The sequence below is a fragment of the Argiope bruennichi genome, chromosome 7, assembly GCF_947563725.1.
Source record: "Argiope bruennichi chromosome 7, qqArgBrue1.1, whole genome shotgun sequence".
NCBI classification, from domain to species: Eukaryota; Metazoa; Arthropoda; class Arachnida; order Araneae; family Araneidae; genus Argiope; species Argiope bruennichi.
This window is the reverse complement of record NC_079157.1, coordinates 86,698,151-86,719,756: the sequence shown is the minus strand read 5'-3', so window position 1 is coordinate 86,719,756 and position 21,606 is coordinate 86,698,151. Positions and strand designations below refer to the sequence as shown.

The following is a 21,606-nucleotide window of genomic DNA, read 5'->3' as shown; positions in this document are numbered from 1 at the left end:
TAGAAACCAGAATTTATTGAAGCAGAGTTATAATTTGAAGTGTTTAATGGTTCAGCTCCTTGTGGACTGGACAAGACAATGGCCAGAGTGAGGGCCCAAAAGTTTTTATCACGTTCTTCCTCCAATTAGCACTTTAGCGTCTGATGTGGAATCCCTAATTTTTATAACTTTGATTATAGATCATATAAAACCATATCACGTAAAAGATGAAGAATCGCATTTCGTCACACTGCTTAAAGCTATGATGAAATGCCATTCCCCGTTTGGCAGTTGAGTTACTAAATGGAGGATGAATGTAGGAATTAAGAGATATTATTTTGATCATTGTTTTATTCAATCCCTCAGGAGGCGAATTATTAGATATTTCATATCGTAAAGCTTTCTGTCAAAACCTTCTGATTTCCTGGAAAAGAATTCCTATTTGATTTCTATTCTTTCCTAGCAAATGACATGTTTATATCTTTATTCATTAGAGATTTCATAATTTTTAAAATTATTTTGAACTCTTGTATTATTCCGTATACGAAGGGACACCCATTTGTACTTATTTCAGCGGATATACCTATATGATTTACTATCATAGCATTTGTTGCTTTCGTATAACATATTTTTTGATATTAAGAACAAATATTTTCCATAGTCATTATTAATGTGAGTTAAATGACATTATGTTGGGGCTTAAAATTTACTTGAAAAGAATGAATCATGGTGGTTCATGAATTCCTAAATATTATTTCCAGACAATATTTTTTCCATGTGTTTTGGAATTCGATTGAACAGCACTGTATTGCGACTTAAATTTGTTTGGAAACAACTATAAATATGTAAGTACCTGTTAAAGTTATTCAACAGTATTTTTTTCTATGATATGAATGGTACATCGCTATATAGTTGCTTAAAAATTAAAAAAAAAACAATTATAATGGTTTTTGTAAACAATACTGTTGTTCCACAACTCTTCCCTTCCAACGGAATAAGGATTGAATATCACTGAGTTTGAAACAACTATAAAATTCGTGCATTCGATTATGCTGTTCAGCAACGATTTGTACTTGATCCTGGGATATTGATTGGACAGCACTAAGTTGCAGTTTAACATTTGTTTTCTTTCTTAAAAATAACTACAAAAATTCAAAAAGATTCGTGCACTCCTTAATGTTGTTCAACAACACGGTCTTCCTATGGTCTTGGGATATTGATTGAATTGAAGAGTGTTGCGGTTTAACATTATTTTGGGAAACGTTTCAACGATTCATAGAGAGTGTGCATTTATTAACATTATTTTTTTTCAGTAAACCTGGGACATTGATTGAACAGCATTGCGTTGTGATTTAACATTTTTTTCCCATGAAGAATAACAAAAATTCTTAAGATTTGCGTATCCGTTATTGCTATTCAGCAACATTTTTTTCTCCATAATTTTGGGATATTGATTGAACAGCATTGCGTTGTGATTTAACATTTTTTTCCCATGAAGAATAACAAAAATTCTTAAGATTTGCGTATCCGTTATTGCTATTCAGCAACATTTTTTTCTCCATAATTTTGGGATATTGATTGAACAGCATTGCGTTGTGATTTAACTTTTTTTTATATAAAGAATAGCAAAAATTCGTAAGATTTGTGCATGCGTTAATGCTATTCGGCAATACTTTTTTCCGCATAAATTTGGGGTATTGATTGCGAAGCATTATGTTGCGGTTTAACATCTTTTTGAGATAAATATGAGAATTCGTTCATCCAATAATACCGAACCAACAATGTATTTTTTTCAATGTTCCTTGGATATTTAAGGATTATTTCTATATATTTTTTGTTCAAAACAAACTAAACTCTTTGTACATGTATTCGAGAATGAAAAGGTTGCTTACGCTAAATAGGCCTTCAGTTTTTTTTATTAATACGCCATTATTATTCTTAAAAAAAATTATGCTCGATTGCTCATTATCAGACCTATATTGCAAATAAATTTTTTACTTCTAATACCGAAAGAAACATGCACTGTCCTTCCCCAATTAAAATCAACGTCTTACCCTAGCATATCAAAAGCAAGAAAACTGAATACCAAAAAAATAATGTTATTTAAAAGCGTATTTACTTTACCTAGAAATTTCACACATTTTAAAAGACGCTTAAAAAAATGCCTACAACTGCAGCTTGCAATATTGATAGACTCCCAACTTTCAACATCATTTTCGCTCGAGTGAAAATCGTAGCTTTTTTTCATGCTACAAAGAAATTAATTAACACTCCAAAAACATTGTCTTTTTACTTACATTGAAAAAAAAACTGAGCGAAATTTTTTAATATAAGAAAGACAGAAAAACGACAAGTTCAACGCCATTTTATATTTAGAGGAGGGAAAAAAAAAATGAAACGAAAACCCTCACCCATAGACGAGACTTAAAAAAAAAAGTAAGATTGAAGGAGGAAGGGAAAAAAAAGCACTTTTTTACTTTCCACTCGAAAAACATACGAAGGATTAAGGAATTCTGCGTTTTTTAGTGATCGCAACTGTTTTCAGTGGATTAGTTTTTCGACGCTCTCATTTCATTTTATTTTTTTCCCTCCCTTTTTCCCTACGGTTCACCTCTCATTCCAATTTCAGTTCTGCAGTGTTTTTTAGCTAAGCCTCCTGATCTGAGTTAATTGTACAACATTTGAGTAAGATTAGCGTTCTCGCTCGTTCGGCTGGAAGCAATTTGGGTTGGGAGACGCGAAAAAAAAAAAAAAAAAAAAACATCGTTATTGGAAGTATTTGCAGTTTGTTTCTTCTAGTCACAATTTGGAAGTGGAAAATCCCTTCTACAAGATTGCGTCAAATTTTTCTTTGGAGAATTAGAAGTGTAACATATAAATAAAGCTTAATTTAATTCCGAAGATGGCGTTTTTATGAAAAATTTGCCTTGTATATGCTGCATCTAATGTATATGAAAGTAATTTCTAATTTTGGAAAGAATAATGGTTTATTATAAAAATCAAAAGCTGGCGATGATTGATTTACATTTTTTAATATAAAAGAGGTTGATAAATTAAAATTCTATTCATATAGTATTAAAAGCTTGTTTATTTTACTTTTTGTGAAATTTTTCCGAAATATTTTACATTGTTTCCGGATAAATATCAATACAATCATGGTTATGAAGATTCTTATTCTTTTATAAAAATGTTTCATTATAAAATTAAAAGCTGGTGATCATTTATTTATTTTATTCAGTATAAAAGAAATACGAGAAATTGAAATTGCATTCATAGAAGTCTAAAAATACTTATTTCTGTGAAGATTTCTTTGAAATATTTAATTTTACCACCAGTTAAATATCAATACAATCAAAAATATGGGGACGGATGGCGAGTTAGAAATCTTCTAGTTTTTATAAAAATAATATTTTATTATAAAACCAACTGCCAATAATTGATTTTATTTCTCATCAAAAAGAGATTTCATAAATTGAAATTCCTTTCGTGGAGGTTTAAAAACTTGTGAAGTCTTATGTGAAGTTTTCTTTGAAATGGTTACACAATTAATTTGAAATATTTACCTCCTGATTGATGTGAATAATTTTATTTAGATTGCTTGAAATATTTACCATGAGGTAAATTTCAATATAATTAAAAAAATTTGAGAATTGTTATTGTCGTATGGCAAGTGAAATAAAAATAAGGGGAGAAAGGGAGAGAGGTGGACAATTAGATGCCAAAAGCATGCAGAACAGCTCTGGTCACATCTTCAGCTTTATCGGAATGAAGAATATCCTTGGTGCAGTCAATGCCAATTTTGAAGAGGGTTGAAGTAATAGAACGGCAGCTAAAAAATATGCTCCTGATCCAGCTTCACGTCTGGACAGTGCACGCATTCTCTATAGAGTCTGGAGCCATCGGGCATGCCCCTCAGCTGTCTTGTTCTGAGTCTTGAAATTGTGGTTGTGATGTATCTTTTGTAATTTACATTTGTTAGGGAGAATTTCTTGCGATTGGTACAGAGCCTCTGTCTTGCCACGGCATTAGCAACCAGAGCCGTAGTAGATAGAGATGTAGGATCCACTGCTCTGGCCCCCTTGGCAAGAGTGTCGGCCTGCTTGTTTCCCTCAATGCCCACGTAGCCTGGGATCCATTGCAAGGTGCATGTCTTCGTCGTTGCCACAATGGAGAACAGAAGAACATTAATATTCTGGGAAAGCCCTGTCTTTCCGCCCTGAATAGTCTCGTATTTGCAATCTGAGAAGATCACGATCCCATCTGACGGAATCTATGTTGTCTGCTCAAGGCACGTTGTCAAAGCTTCTTTGATAGCGATGATTTCATTTGTGAAGTTAGAGGCAATCTTGCCCACTGGGACTCTATGTTTGGAAGTTGTTTATGAAAATTGTTGGTCAATTAATAGTCTTTTAGTTTTTTTTTTTGAGAGTGAAGTAAATGCTGGAGAGGTTGATATGCATGATTTAATATAAGAAATTTAATGAATTAAATTATAATGTTTCAAACCATGGAATAAAATTTTTATTATTATCAAACCCTAGGTAGGGGACCAACATGATACGATTTATAGTTAAGGTATGTGAATATGTTCGGGATGAATATTTTGCAAAACGCTCGAAAATAATTTTATTTTCGAATTAAAAAAAAGAAAGATTGAGAACACATTTATGAAACAACAATATATCAGTTAAGTGCCAAAAGTTTTTTAAAAAACGGGAAAAGGTCCTTTTTTGGTTAAAAAGAGGAATAATCTTCTAGTTTAGAAGTTTATTGACTGATTTGTTTAAAATTTTACAGATAACTTACGGAATATATTATCTAGTTTCTGATAAAAAAATTGAGCTGCTTTTCTTTTCCATTCTTTAAATATTTGGATTCGAATAGTAAACTACACATTTTAATCAATTTTTTGGCATTGTAAAGCACTAAAACAACTATAAACATTTCTAAGTGTATATATTACTTATTCTCTAGTTTTAAAACGGCAGAACATATTGAGAAATTATTATATCAAATTTGAACAAAAATATGTATTGGATTTTGATTTGTGCAAGTTTTTTGTAAAAAAAATTCGTTTATATTAGATATTTGAGAAAATAGCATCTAAAGATGTAAAATGTCATTAAAATATACATAAATGCAAATATAAAAATAAATGAGACTTCAAAAAAAAAATAGATTTAGAAACAAAATTCAAACCGTTTTATAAAGAAATCTGTTAAAGCATTAAGAATATTAAACTAAAAAAATCCTAGTTTTCTCAAAAAACCGACTTTCCAACATAATCACCTACCTTAAACAAATAACTTTTGATATAAAGAAGAATCTAGCATATAAGAAAAGGGTAAGAAAAAGGAAATTTAATATGAATCATGCGTATTGAAAAATTCTAGAATGTGTCTTAATGATTAGTGAAGGCATTTAAAGTCATTCAATGATGACATCATGATTTTGTCCCTGTAGAAACTTCGCAACCTTCATAATTCGTGTCTTGGATCTTTTATTTTGACCGATTTTTGACATTAGGCCGATAAATTTTTTGCACTTGTCTTGGTGAAATGAAAGAATTTTGTTATAGGGCAGATAGTAATGTATTTATTTGGATCACCCTTGCTTTTATAAGAGCAACAATCGCGAAAAAATAAACCGTACCTGGGGAAATAAGGCACCCATGTCCTGTGATGAAATGATTAAATGTTGAATCGAAGGTAGCTAATTTAACCAGTTAAGTGCGTTCGTCGTGTATACACGTTAATACAAATCTTCATCTTGGAGCTAACGACGCGCAATTCTTTATCTAATAAAAATGAAATCTTACTTGCTTTATTATGATTTTCCGTAAAATTTACTATGAAACCATTTGTATTGCGTACGAAGTGTTTAGGCGTCATTGATTGACTTTAAAAAAGGGGATTTGAAGCACTTTAAAAAATAAATTCGGCAGTTAAATGGTTAATATTTAACATGGAATACGAATAAATAAAGTTTAATGTTTCGCCTCCCGAACAAGCTCTATTTTTTTGAGGAATTTTCTTTCAAATAGCCTCATAACTGAGAAAATCTTAATGAAATTAATAATTTGAAGGCTTTTAGTCAGTTAATAGTTTATTCTACTTTTTGTAAGAGTAATAGTCTATATCAAAATAAAAATTTGTCAATGATAAACTTACTTTGTTTAATATTTTATTAAATATATTTTAAATATATATATTTATTAAATATTTTCTTCTTATTAATATTTTATTACCTTATTTTATTTTGTTCAGGTTTCTTTAAAGTGTTAAGCCTGTAATCAACCAATGATAAGGGACCATACAATTAATGATATGGAGCCGCTAGTAATTTCGGATTGGATATTGCAGCATAGTATCATATACGTGTTTATAGTACAGACAATGCGTCAATCGGGAGTTGCTGTATTAAACTGAGAGTTTTAGTAAATATTACATCTACATTTTGAAGCATATCAGTGGCGAATGTAACATTTCTGTCACGTGGTTGAATGATGTAAGTGTCTTGTGGAATGGTGCTCTTTAATTGTAGATAAAGGTATAATTATTTCTCCTTAATATTCAAATGTTATCAAGTAAGCAAATCAGCAACGTTTATTTGCAATTTTAAGCCCTCATTCTCAGTATAAAAATGCGGTATAAATATTTTGCCACTGGAGTCGATTCTTGCATATGCTGATATGCAAGAATTGACTCCAGTGACTCGAATGCGCAGTACCGTTTTAATTTTGTGACATATTACGCATTCTAGAGGTAGAATAAAAAAAAGTGACTTCAATAAACAATGCAGGAAATTTAGATAATATATGTAAATTACGTTGTCATGTGACTGAGATGGCCAGGGAATCGGAGCCATTAGTATTAGTTCGCCGGATATTTACATTTTTTTAATAGTATTATGGGACGAGTTCTATTCGAAAGGTCCATGTACACCATAAGCAGTACTTAACTACAACTATTAAAATAATGCGGATTTAATGTCGGACAGTGTGGCGGATTCATGAACATGAAGTTATATCTAAAAAATTTATTTGAAAACAAATATAATCAATATTTCTGACAAGCCAGCTAATCGTCTGAAGCGACTACTCTAAAAAATGATCGTCAAGTAGGTATAAAAATGATCGTGATATCGGAGAGCTTATTAGAGTTCACCATGTTCGATAGCTCGGTCACTTTAGGAATACAACTTTTTACAATCGTTACCTTTCAGAATTTAGTGAGAAGAGACATTGAATTCTCTGAAAATATCCCTGTATCTCTAGAATCAAGGCATCATCAAGCTTCGAGGTCTCACACTTTCCAAACTATCATTTGGCCCAAATTCGATAGCCAGGTCAAATCGACGAGACAATATGCCTTTTCAAATTTACTCACACCGACATCTCTAACACCTTATTCTGCAAGAAGCGTTTGAGATGAAAAATGCAACTGTATATACCATTTTTGAATGCAATATCCATATCATCAATCATTAACAAGCCAAATCAAACAGTGCCTATAAATTATTTTACATTTCTTCATTTCTCAAGCACATTATTTTAGTAAAAATTTCGATCACAACAAATATTATCTCTATAACACATTACTATGAAAGAATCTGTTAAGACGGAATTGCGTTTTGGTTTTTTAAACGACAATCCATATCGTCTGTCCAATCCATAAGACAAATCAAACCGCATTTCATCTGTAAATTATTTTGCATTTCTTCATTTCTCAAATTATTTAGCGAAAAACTAAATCACAACAATTATTATCTTCACAAGGCATTATTATGAAAGAATCTGTTAAGATGGATCACATTTTGGTATTTTTGGATGAAATATTCGATATCGTCAGTCATTAATAAGCCAAATCAAACCACATTTCGTAAATAAATCTATAAATTATTTTACTTTACTTCTTTTCTCAAGTACGTTATTTTAGCAAAAATCGAAATCGCAATAATTATTAACTCCTAAAACATTATTATGAAAGAATATGTTAAGACGATATTGCATTTTGTTTGTTTTAAACGACATAATCCATATTTCTATCAATAATAAGCTAAATCAAACCACAATTTGTAAGCGTATCTAAAGCATGTTATTTTAGTTAAAATTTAAATCACAACAACTGTTAATTTCCTAATACATTATTAAGAAAGAATTTAAGATTGATTGCATTTTTTGAACGACGTAATCCAAATCGTTAGTCAATAATAAGCCAAATCAAACCACAGTCTGCAAGTTATTTCACATTTATTCGCCCCTAAAGCGATTATTTTAATAAAAATTCTCGACTACATCATATTGTTAACCCCAGAACACCGTTCATCTCTGCTTTTCTCAGTACCGCACATTTTTCTTGCGGAGATACAAGGCATATTCCTCTCACGTCAGAAGGTAATTCCCTCAAAGCTAATATATTCAACGCTTTCTATTCAATTACCTTTTTGGGAAGAATTCAGCAGGTTTTGGGGTTGAGGGGGTGGATAGAAAATCATAATAATCATGAAATCCCTCTCCCTCTCGCGTTGCCAGCGATAAGCTAAATACTATGCGAGCAAAATCGTCTGCATTTACATTTCTGACGGAAACAAAGAACTGAAGAGAAGAAATCGTTTGGAACAGCAATTTTCAAAGCGCACGAGCGCATGTGAATGAGGCGTGAGAAGGCGTTCGTATGGGGAAAGTCATACGGAATGACTCCAGAATGCAGAAACAAGATTGAAATAAAAAAGAATAACAGAAAGTCATTTTTTTTTCAACTTCATGCTTATAATAATTATCGCATTTGTAATAGGAAATGAGAAGCACATACAATGGTATGACAACAAATTAATTATAAATAATTGTTAATAAAATTCAGTTTAAAAACATGCTTTCTCTAGCGCATCAAAGAGGAGAAAATAATGTTTTTAACCAAAAATATGGAAAATAAAACAAAAATCGTAAAATTATAAGACGCTGATTAAAATATTCAAAAAAGTTAACCTCATTCATAATATTTATTTTTAGTAACTGTCTTTCGTAGCAATGTCTTGTTAACTTAGTAATGTCTTCTTTCTTGTGATATTCAGTATGGTTTAATTTCCTGATTGTATCCTTTTCACCATTTTATGCTTTGATTCCAGGTTACCGATAGAAAAATAATTTTCTACTTTTAAATACTATATCATCTAAAAATAAAGAAATATGTTTTTGCATTTTTTTTACAAGCTAGATTGTTTTATCTAGAATTTTCAAACTTGAGAGATTTTTAGAAGGTGAGAATATATATGTGTACCTCGGATATTTCTTAAAATTTTTTTTAATTAAGTAAAAATTAAGCAAAATTTTCGCGTTGTTATGCAATAACTTTAAAAAGCATTACAGAATTAATTTTTGCATCATTTTAAAATTTAATAATAATTTTGCTGGCGTTGTAATTAATAATTAATTAATTAATTCTGCTGACATTGATTTTTAAAAATTTTTTATTAGTTTTTCAAAAAAATATTTTAGACCTATTTTCTAACAATGCAGCTCATATAAAATAAAAAATTTAACCAACACAAGCACGTTAACACGGCCATGAGAAAAACGAGTCATATTTGCTAAAGTTCAAACGAAAAAATTAAATTTACTTTCACTACAAAATAAACCTAAAAAAAAACTATTATTTTCAGCACAAGTTTGTATAAAATAAAGAAAAAAGTGATATATTTTCTAGAAAAATAAATGCAATAAAATGTTTTCTGTTATCTTTAAAAATATTTATAACATTAATTCAATAATCCTGTATTATTTAAAGCGAACACGGTTTATATGTGCAGGGAATTCGGTCTAACCGGGGTGCAAAGGTTAATTTCTAATCCGTTAGTATTAGACATATACACGTAGTAGGAAAAATGATTTAATTGAAGCAAAGAATTATATTTTATGTAATTTGAGTCAATAAATATTTTTATAAACTAGTGTTTTAAATTTTTTGTAGACCCTAGATCCTACGAATCCTGTTTAATTAATATTCCCAAAACATTAACATTTTAAATAAAAAGAGAGTCCCACACTTTTGCAAATAAAGCTGAGTGATTTAGGAAAATTTGCATGTAAATTCTCTTCTTTCAGAATATATATTTGCGCCCTATTTGGTTGCTCTAGATTTAACAGTTTATTCTTAAGAGCGCCAACACACGCATTTCTTTTATTATAATTAAGGACCGTCGTATTTATAAAGCAGATAAATGAAAATGATGTGCCAAATGTTTAATTCATCTGATCTGTAAAATAAAGTTTTGTGTTTTTAAAAATTTTGTACTCATAAATAAAAATTAAATATATATAATATACCATCTTAAAAGCATTTTCAAATTAAGAATAGATGCATTTTAAAAGGAATGTTTATAATTAACGAATAAAAGTTTAAAAATTTATTTATTCAATAATATGACCTCATAATTTGTATATTTAAAATAATTCTCAAAGCCAAAGAGTCAGCTCCCCAGAGCCGATCACTGATTCGATTTTGCATATTTCGCTTGAAAGCTCATGATATCAGATATGCTATCAATGATTAATTCCTCCCTTCTGTTTGAGAGAGATCTCGGAAACAATACTTTTCTTTACATTCCTTATAAGAGAAAAATAAAAACCATGTCCTCTAATTTTAATCAGACTACAGATTATGTCAATTTTTATTTCATCATGACTTTCATATGTATTATCACCGATTTTCTATTCTCTCCACCATCTTTTTCGAGAAATATATCAAGAACACAACTTCACTGCACAATTTGTATGAGGAACGGGAAAATGAAATTACAATATCGCTAAAGATTAGAAGATGGAAATTATAGAGTTGTGTTTTTAATGAAGCTATATCATGGGACTTGATTCTATTAGGTGAACTGAATCGCTACAAGACTGTTAAAGTAAAATGACTATAATGTCTATTATAATTTCATGCTTAAAAATATTTTATTGGAGGAACCGTGGACATCAAATTATGCATAAGAGATTTAATTGAAATCAAATATAGTAGTCGCTGTGATTCGAACCCAGTTTCACCTCGAATAAAGGGAAAAAGTTAAATGGGATTAACATAAATGGTCACTAATTAAAGACATGAAATATAAATTTATACATAATTTATTGAGTTTTATGGTGTACTTAAAGTTCTTATTTTGTACAATAATAATGTTTTTAGTATGTCAGCGTACATTATGGGATAAAATTGTTCATTAAAAAAAGTCCATGATATTTTTTTGCTGTTAAAAAAAAAGGAAAAAAAAAAAAAAACCCCAGCAAAGAAATATTAGATGTTACTAAACGTTTCTTTTTAACTGTATCACATAATTTTCTTAATGCTATTTGAATTGTAGGTGTAATCTCTTTATTCTCGATGTATTCAATAGTTTTTTAAAAAATCAAACTGAGACCTTCAGAATGAGTAATTTTCTTCTTATTAACACACTTTTACTGATTAATACAACACTGCTCTATTGTTTGTGATATTTAACCATAACTACAATCATGCCATCAGTATTTTTTTTTTTTTTTACTGCTTATCTGCTTTCATCCGCTCAGCAATACCTTTTTTAGTAAGGATTTCAGAAAGAGAAAGTGTTTGTACCAGTCTCAACAAAGATTGGAATTCCGATAATCACTCTATATATTTGACCTTTATGTGTGCATTTGACCTCTGTACAATATTAAATTGAAAGAAAGATCATCTACATCACTAATTAAGTTTAACCTTTAGGATAAGAAATAAATCACTTTAGGATTATTGGTAATGAAGTGTAAGGAGAAGAGGAAAGTTTTAAAAAGGAATTTTTTCTTATGACTCGATTAAGCAGAATTCAAGTAATCGAGACTCTACTGTATAACCAATATAGTTGCATTTAATTTAAATTAAATCAACGAATCATTTGGTTGCTGAAAGAGGATCGTACATTACTAAGGAGTTATAAGTTAGGGAACTAGATAATAAGCGATATAAAAGCAACAAGATATCTATTTATTTAATGCATTAAGATAAGATTAAAAAGAAACTTAGATAAGAAAATCCAGCAATTATTAATGTATTACTCAATATTTGCTTCTATTCTTTTGAATACGTCTTTTTAAATTCTATTCTCTATGTTCTGAAATGCATTTACTGATTGAAATTTTACCATCACTGGTTTTACATTTAGACATTAAACTAAGATACTTAAATTTTGACCATTGTGTGTACATAAATTTTAGATTTCTCTTAACATCCTCAAAATATGGTCAAAAATACTCCTTTTCCTGTTCAGATTACCTAGTCTTTGTTTATTTTGCTTTCTTAGACCCAGGATATAAAAATGAGCTGCCTTAAAAATTCTATTTTCATACAAAAATCTCGCTTTTGCCAGCTAAAAACATCCTGCTACAAGCTGTCAGCCTCTGTAAACCATGATCTGCAAGAACACCTCCACAGCGAATTCCAAGTATTAAAACCACGAGGTATGAATACCAATGAGCCCTTAAGGGTGGAGAGGGGAGATTCTCCCACTTCATATTCAAATCGTCTTCTTCCCCAAGAGAGGGGGTTGAAGAAGGTTCATACTTCCCTAAAAATGAATGAAGCTTCGTCGTGACTGGAATCCAGAAAAATTCTGGCAAGGGCTGAACTTTAATTAGTTGTAGCTTGTTGCAGGGACAAGAGTTGGCCGTTAATTGGGCGATGAAAGCGCTCGTCGGCCCCGCCCCTCTTAGAGGAACTTGATGGTGGCTGGAATGGATGCAGTTTAAGGCGAGATTAATTTTAGGGTGTAGACCTTTAAGAAGTCCCGGCTGAGTTGTTCTTGGCGAAAAGTTTCTATGCCGCGTATTTAACGCAGTAATTTGGAAGTGATGGAGGGCTTCGTGTTAACTTAGAGCTCTTGTTAGGCGGTTATGAAGCACGATTTGCATGTTTCAAATGAAAATAAATAGATGGGCTGCTGGCAAAAGCAGATTGCCGGTGTAATGAGAATAATACAAGTGACAGCTAGTGATGTAAAATAATACAAGTTGCTCGTGTAATGAGAATAATACCTTTCTAACATTAGGTGTGAATACAAGTGACGGCCAGTGTTGCAAAATAATACAAGTTGCTCGTGTAATGAGAATAATACCTTTCTGACATTAGGTGTGAATACAAGTGACAGCTAGTGATGTAAAATAATACAAGTTGCTCGTGTAATGAGAATAATACCTTTCTGACATTAGGTGTGAATACAAGTGATGGCTATTGAGGTAAAATAACACCAGTAACTGGCAGAACCAGTATAAATAATACAAATGATGTTTTCAGAATTTCATCATCACTTAATGAGCTCAAAATGGGATTTAATTTATTTTAAGAATAATAGAATAATCTTTAACAATTTTAAAAGATTTTGGACTTTACCATAGAAATTATTTATTCATTTGTATTTAATTGTTTCTTTTCATTTTGTACCTTGCTTATTGCAGTTATATTTTTTATACATCATCTAAACATCTTTATTCATAGTTTGATTTCCTTAATTATAGCGATTCTTCAAAGAAATCTTGCATTAAAATCGATTTTGTATACATCTTTATTAAATAATTATATAGGTCTTTATTAAGAATACGTCTTTATGAGTTAATTAAATAATTTATTTTTTAACTTTAATGTGCAGTTTTCTAAGGATTTTGCAATTATGCTCGTTTTGCGTGTAAAAATATGTAAACACTTGGAGTTCTTTTGTTATTTTGTAATCTTGTTCCTGATTCGATACAGATTTTTTTAGCGAGTTGAAACAGATTTTATAAACTTTTTTGTTTCGATAATTAATACCTAAATAGAACCTTATTCTTCAAGATAAAATATCAAAATTTTAAATAAATTCAAGCATTGGGATTGTAGATTGCTTCAACCTTTGTATGAAACGTTTTGATTTCAAAATGAATAATTTGAATTTAATATTCTAAGATACAGAGATAACAAAAAATTATACTAGTAGGCTTTTTTATTATTGAATATTTAATTCTGATTAGATAAGACATTTTTCTCAATTTCATTATATCATATTTTATTAGGTCTCTACGAAAATTTATAGGAAAATGAAAAATCCGAATAGTTAAAAATTAATTTGGTTTTCGTATTATCAAAACTGAAAATCTTATAGAAATTTCTTTTGTTAATTCTTTTACCTCTTCTTTTTAAGCTATCAAAGCTTAATTTCAATACTTATTTTTTTCAACGGCTTTTAATCCTTTCTAGGGTGGTGGGAAGTATGCTTCCCACCAAATTTATCAATCTTTGCATGAAATTATGTAGGTTGGCATAAGTCCAGACACATTTTTTTAGTAAATCCGAAACTTAGAGGCTTCAGTTCTTTATCTCAGACAAAATGATGTGTCTTGATTTTTACTTAATTATTAATTAATCAAATTAAATTATTTAATAAGCTAAATGAATCCCTTTTCTTATTCTAATTTCAAGCCTAAAAATATTTTAACATAATATGGCTAGAAAAAAATGGCCCTTTAAAGGGTTAACCAAATTTAATATTATCTATTAACGGGTGATTTAATTTGTTTGGTATCAAATTATAAGTTATTCTTTATTATTACTCAGTTATTATTATGGCTTATTATATTAATTGATTCATATTTAAGAAGAGGTATGTGAAAAGGTAATATTATGGACAATTTATTGATAACCAGAAGAAAGTTACTCCTTCCTGCTTAAGCAATTTGAGTGACCGTCGTTACGAAAGCAGAAACTGGGGACTCAAGTTGTAGTGTTAATGGTCCTAGATACAAAAAATTGTATTCACAGCCACGATGGCCCCTTCTTGAATTATACATACTCTAGCATCGATGTGGCGGTAACTCGATCCCACAGTTTTGTTGTACTCGTCAAGGAGGACAAATAATTTATATAACAGTTTATCATCTACATATCTGTAAAGCTCCATGGAGAAATAATTAATTGGGATGAATTCATGTTTTGAAAGAACTTTATCAACTGACCAGCAAAAAAAATGCATTTCTAAAGAATCAGGAAGAAATTTATTTACAGTTACATTAAAGCGATCGCTGAATCATTTCAACTATCATGCAATCATTTTTTTTAATAAATAATCTGAAAAAGAATGAAGAGAAAAAGAATTTTAGATTTGATTAGGTTGTGGATAGCTGTCTCTTCGATTTCATTGAATATTACAATTTTCTGAACATTAGAATCTTTTTTTTTTTCAATTACAGCCGGTCACCCCTTTACCACAGAATTAAGTCATATAAATTACAATTGACGGAATATTATAATTGGCTTTTTTAGAAAATATTACCAAAAAAAAAAAACCTAAACTAAAAATATAATATTTTATTATGTTTCCATTAGATGCAGAAATAAGAAATCTTAACAAATTTATTGATTTTGGTTAATCTATTTTTGTACAATCTTTGAAAATAAGATATAGGATTTAAAAAAAGTTCATTTGAATTGTGGAGATTTAAATCTTAAGAATAATTATTTACATAGAGCTCCTAAACACATGTACTATGAAATATTTTGAGAGGATGATCCCCAAGCATACACTAGGTGTTGATTTCATGCCTAAATTGCCTAGCTAATTAACAATCATGACTGCCTCTCAAATATATATTTAGCAATGACCATGTTTCGTTTTCAGTTGAGAGCATGATTTAGGGAAGGAAAACTATCCTACAAAGCATCGTTGAAAACTCACCTGATCTGTCTTGGTCAAGGTCTGAAATGTGGGTAGACATTTCACCCATCTGATGACCATGAACAGAAGCCGTGCCGTGATCTCCTGGACAGACTCCCTGTTAGAGCCCATAGGAGGAGACGCCGCCCCGAAGCCTAGTAGGCTCCTGCCTCCCCCTCCGGCTCCACCGCCGCCCTCCGAGGGGCTCAACATTGGGGGGCAGAGAGGATGGGGTGGGGGCGGGAAACCGGCCAGCGCCCCTCCGCCTAGCTTCACGCTGTTCCAGATCATCTCCTGGGACTTTTCTGCGTTCAGCAGCATCTGGAGTAGCCCTCCGGCCGATGACGCCCCAAGAAAGGCGGCGGCCGCAGCCGATGCATCCTTGGGTGGGGGCGGCGAGCCGAACAGTCCTCCGCCCGGTGAGTCGCCCGTGGAGGCAGCTGCAGCAGCAGCTGCTGCTGCGGCTGCTAATGAAGAGGGCAGCTTGGACATGTCGAAGGCCAGCTTGCCGTAGTTCTGGTTGTGATGCGGTGCAGTGAGTCTGTGATGTGCGAGAGGGTGGCTCAGCTGCAGGTGGTGGTGATGATGGTTAGTCTTGATGGGAGATTCTGCGTTGTCCTTGAATTTGGGTTTGCGTGGGCCTCGTTCGTGCTGGACGGCTACAGAAAGAAAATCCAAATGTTAAAAATATTTATTTTTACACATTGATTTTGATCTATTATGACCATTAAAAATTACAATAGTAAAAATGTTTTTCAATTTTCAACATCATGGCGTAAAATATCTGTGTCGATTAATTATTTTTTATTATAAGATTGTTTTTTCGAGATTGGAAACTTTTTTGTTTTTGTAGCCATTATTTCTACAAGTTATATATCAAAAGGATCTACTATTCGACCCCTCGACATTGCACAATGCCTAGAGTATATAAGATCTTTTGGGAAACGGTCTGTTCTTGAGACATTCTAAGTTTAGATTACTTGTACAACACAAATTCATTGATTGTCGAGATCAAATTCTTTGGTCTTTGCAATCTCAAATTCATGATATTTTTCAATATAAATGAATTATATATAACAGTAATTCTGTACATTTTTTTCAAATGTACAAAAGCTGAAAATGAATAAAAAATTGTGTTTAATTATTTCCTATTTTTTAAGTTTTCAGCACGAAACGAGTTTTATCGTGCTTAATGGCTGTATAAAAATTGCATTTTAAGATTTGATGATTTAAAAAGGAAAAAAAAGTCTTTATAATAAAATTTAAGTAAAATATTCTTTGCCTTAATTTTTTTAAAAGTCGAATTTACACACTTTTATTCAGTTTGATTGGTTCCATTTTAGCAGAGATAGAATTTCATTATTAATTTTTCATCCACATCTAGATGAAAAAAGATTTGAAATATTGACTAAGTTATTGATTAATTATATAAAGATTGTTGTATTTTCAACAAATAGTATTTTAATGATTTTTTTTTAATTCATTGGCTCTTTTTTTTCGAATTTGAGAAAAATTAATTTTAAGTAATATTCAGAATATTTATAAAAATGAACTATTATATATAAAAAACTAAAAATAATTAAAATAAAAAAATTCTGCTTTGATTGTTGACTAATAAAACATGTTTTTAAAACTGTTTTTATTAAAAAAAATCTCTTTTGTCGATTTTAGTTCTTATAATTCTAATAATATTTTCATCTTCATTTTTAAAACAGTACAAAAGCTTATTTTCTTAATGCTTACTATACAGTTCAGATCATCTTTATATAAATTAGTGTGCTAACAAAATCACCATTCACCTAAGATAAGCAGAAATTTATTAATGATTTTTCTAAAGAAACAAAAAAAAAAAATTATTCTCTAAGAGAATTAAAAACTATATCAAATTTCTTCTAAATTCAAATTTTATGCTACTCAGAATTTTAAAACTTATCAAACTGAATGAAAATTAATTAACATGTAAAAGAAGTTCCTTATGTAATTATTAAAAAAATATGTCAGTCGAAATACCAATTTCTAAAAACAAATAACCTTGGCCCTTTACAATCAGGGTAATTTGATACTATGAAGAAGATAGAGATCGATTTACTCTACTTGATGTAAAATGTACAACTACATGCCTTAAGGCTATTATTAGAGCCGGGTTTTATAATGCATGGTATGTTATTTGGAATTAATTAAAACGAAAATTTATATATTTTAAAATCAAAACTGACATTGAAATTAAGTCCAAACAAAATTTACTATATGTTATAAAAATATGATTTTAAATATAATTCAAACGAGTTAAAGGTTGTGATCAATTTAAATTGGTATGAATCCGCTGAAACATATTATAGTATGAAGAAAAGACTTAATATCGCAATTTAGTATAGGTTTGTATTTGAAAGTTAGATGGCATATGAAATTATTTTCGTTATACCATCTACCCTTTATTATTATTATTAAGATTCAACCTATCAATGAAAATATTAAGATATAAAAAAATATTGGACAGTTAAAAAACCCAGTTTTAATACTTATATTTAAAACCATTCATCGATCAAAGTCATAGGCTAATATCTTTTTATATTTTATTCGTAATCAAGTCTTCATCACTTGAATTTCCATGCCAAGACTTTGCATCCAAGAAGCGATAAATATTTATTACGCAGTTTCTTGGAAATTGAAAACCTCTAATGTTTTATTAATCAGACTTTCCTCGAGCTTCAACTAAACCACTTTATTAGCCATTAATCTTAAAAATCTTTTGCTGTTTAATTTTCCTCCCCGGTCAAAATGAAATTAATGATTTTTTCCCCTCCATCTTTAATTAAATGCTTAAGAGTTCCTCACTCTTGGCCCTGGAAGTTATTACTGCAACCCCTCCCTCCACTTTTTTTCATAAAAACAACCCTCGCTGTTTATAAACTTAAAAATTAAATACTCCTCCAAGAGTATTAAAATTTCAGAAATTAGGTAAATTATTTTTTAAAGTATGAATTAGAAATTCTCTTGCGTGGAGTAATTTCGAGAATATTTTATTTAAAATGATATGAAATTAATACAATTTCTTTTTCGACAACATTTTCAAAGCTATCTTAATATTATTTGATAAATTGAAATATAATTGGGATAGGATGAAATATAAATTTCCTATGAAATATGAAAGAAATATACGGACCACTAAGAGTTTCTGTTACTGCATATTTTTGCAAATAAAGTATCAAATTTTCGTCTACTGAATAACTTAATTTGGGAGGGAATATATAATTGGGACGTATCGAATATATGTATGGAATGATAGCAACCTCCCAAAAGCACTAATAAATTGCCCGTTTCTGTAAACAAAGCACAATATCTGTCTCTTCAAAAAAAAAAAAAAAAAAAAAAAAAAAACTTCGAATGGATGTTTACTATTTTATGGGATACCGAAAAAAATAATATATGGAATGTGGATCGTCTCTAAAAATGTCTAATAATATGAATAGTTTTGTAAATATCAAATCACCGCCTTCTCAACAATCTGAGAGAGAGAGAGAGAAAATAAGATATCGAGGAAAGGCATGGAATGCTTGCAGCCTTTCAAAATTATTAATAAATTGAATAGTTTTGTTGATGTCAATTCTCCGCAATTTTAACAACATAAAATGAGAGAAAATAAATTGCAAGTAAACTATGATAATAAATTGAATGGTAATGATTAATAAATTGAATGGTTTTGTAGATATCAAATTTCCTTATTTTCCACAATCTAAAAAAGCAAGATGTTGAATATAAGTAGCTTATAAGAAATGGAGGAAATGCATGGAATCATTGCAGTCTTTCAAAATGATTAATAAATTGATTAATTTTATTGATATCTATTGTCCTCAATTTTAAACAACTCAAAATGAGAGAAAACAAATTTCAAGCAAACTATAAAATACCAAAATATGAAGGGTATGCTAGGGGCCTCTGAAAATGATTAATAATTTAATAATTTTGTGGGTATTAAATCTCTACATTTTCAACAATCTAAGTGAGGGATAGATTAAATATAAGTATCTTATTAAATATTGGGGAAATGCATGGATACCTACAGCCTTTCAAAAAGACTAAGAAATTGAGTAGTTTTGTTGATATCACTTCTCTACAATTTTAACATCTTAAAATGGAGAAAATAAATTAAAAGCAATTTATAAAATATCGAAAAAACGATTGTATGCCTGTAATGTCTGTAGCCTCTAAATAAATTAAATAGTTTTCTAGTCAAATCTCCACATTTTCAATAATCTAAAAAAAGAGAGAATTAATGAAAATATCTTAAGATATCGAAAAAAAAAACCATGAAATGCGTGCAACTATTAAAAATAATTCAATTATTTGAATAGTTTTGTAGATAAGATATGAAATAACTGCGTTTTCAACAATTTAAAATGGAAGATGATGAATATAATTTTCATATGAGATACCGAAAAAACAATTGAAATGCCAATAGCCGTAAAAAATCTCTAATAAGTTGCATATTTTTGGCTATAAAGTATCAAATCTCTTCAATAATTTAGTTTGGGAAGAATGAATACTAATATCTTATGATATATGATATAAAGAATGCAAAAAGCTTCAAAAAAAGTAAATCCTAATTAGACCAATCATGAAACAAGAACACATAATTATTGATGAAAGAAGAATAAGAATAAAGTGAATCGAATACACATTTTGAACATCTCACTGACTATTTGGGTACAAAATTTGATACAAATCTTCATATCCGCACATTCGTACACATTTTGAATATCTCACTGACTATTTGGGTACAAAATTTGATACAAATCTTCAGATCCGCACATTCGTACACATTTTGAATATCTCACTGACTATTTGGGTACAAAATTTGATACAAATCTTCAGATCCGCACATTCGTACACATTTTGAATATCTCACTGACTATTTGGGTACAAAATTTGATACAAATCTTCAGATCCGCACATTCGTACACATTTTGAATATCTCACTGACTATTTGGGTACAAAATTTGATACAAATCTTCAGATCCGCACATTCGTACACATTTTGAATATCTCACTGACTATTTGGGTACAAAATTTGATACAAATCTTCATATCCGCACATTCGTACACATTTTGAATATCTCACTGACTATTTGGGTACAAAATTTGATACAAATCTTCATATCCGCACATTCGTACACATTTTGAATATCTCACTGACTATTTGGGTACAAAATTTGATACAAATCTTCAGATCCGCACATTCGTACACATTTTGAATATCTCACTGACTATTTGGGTACAAAATTTGATACAAATCTTCAGATCCGCACATTCGTACACATTTTGAATATCTCACTGACTATTTGGGTACAAAATTTGATACAAATCTTCAGATCCGCACATTCGTACACTAAATATTATTTACCTAGTTCTATGCGGATTTTTTTTTTAGTTACCATGTTCTTGTGAAAAAGGAAGGTCTGATAGATAAAATATCAACTGGTGAATTTTGTAAAAAATTTGGCAGATATCTGCAATTTTAATGTAAAATCAATCTGTATATTAAATTCACCCTCTCCAACTGTTTTTTTCACGGGTTGGCCGATAGACAGACGTAATCCCCAAAATTATTTTTCCGGATTGATGGAGATCTAAAATGTAAAGTTTCATCAAAATCTCAATTTCGAAATTTTTTGACTTATAATACTTTCTATCTTTGCATACTTCGGTTATTGGCAGGTAAAAATTGAAAGGAAATCCTTGCCGTGATGATGATGATGAATTTCAAATTTCAGGTGTGGAAAAATAACCAATGATATCCAATATTTTAGATAAATTCGCAAGTAAACAATATGGCGAAGGGGTTTGTTAGGGAGTGGTAGAGTTCCCGGAAGTAAGACAATCCTGAAAGTCGTTACTCAAAGCTCTTCTAGAGCAGTCGGAGGGCTGTCGCAGTCCCACGCG

At 30.3% G+C, this 21,606-nt stretch overlaps 1 protein-coding gene across 1 annotated transcript in view; it reads right to left on the bottom strand.

The window, feature by feature from the left end:
- LOC129976001 (protein dissatisfaction-like) overlaps nt 1-21,606 on the bottom strand; it is a 120,184-nt gene that overhangs the window by 4,302 nt on the left and 94,276 nt on the right. The window contains exon 5 of the mRNA XM_056089327.1: nt 15,688-16,325. Within this exon, the coding sequence (XP_055945302.1) occupies nt 15,688-16,325 (638 nt within the window). The remainder of the gene's footprint in view (nt 1-15,687; nt 16,326-21,606) is intronic.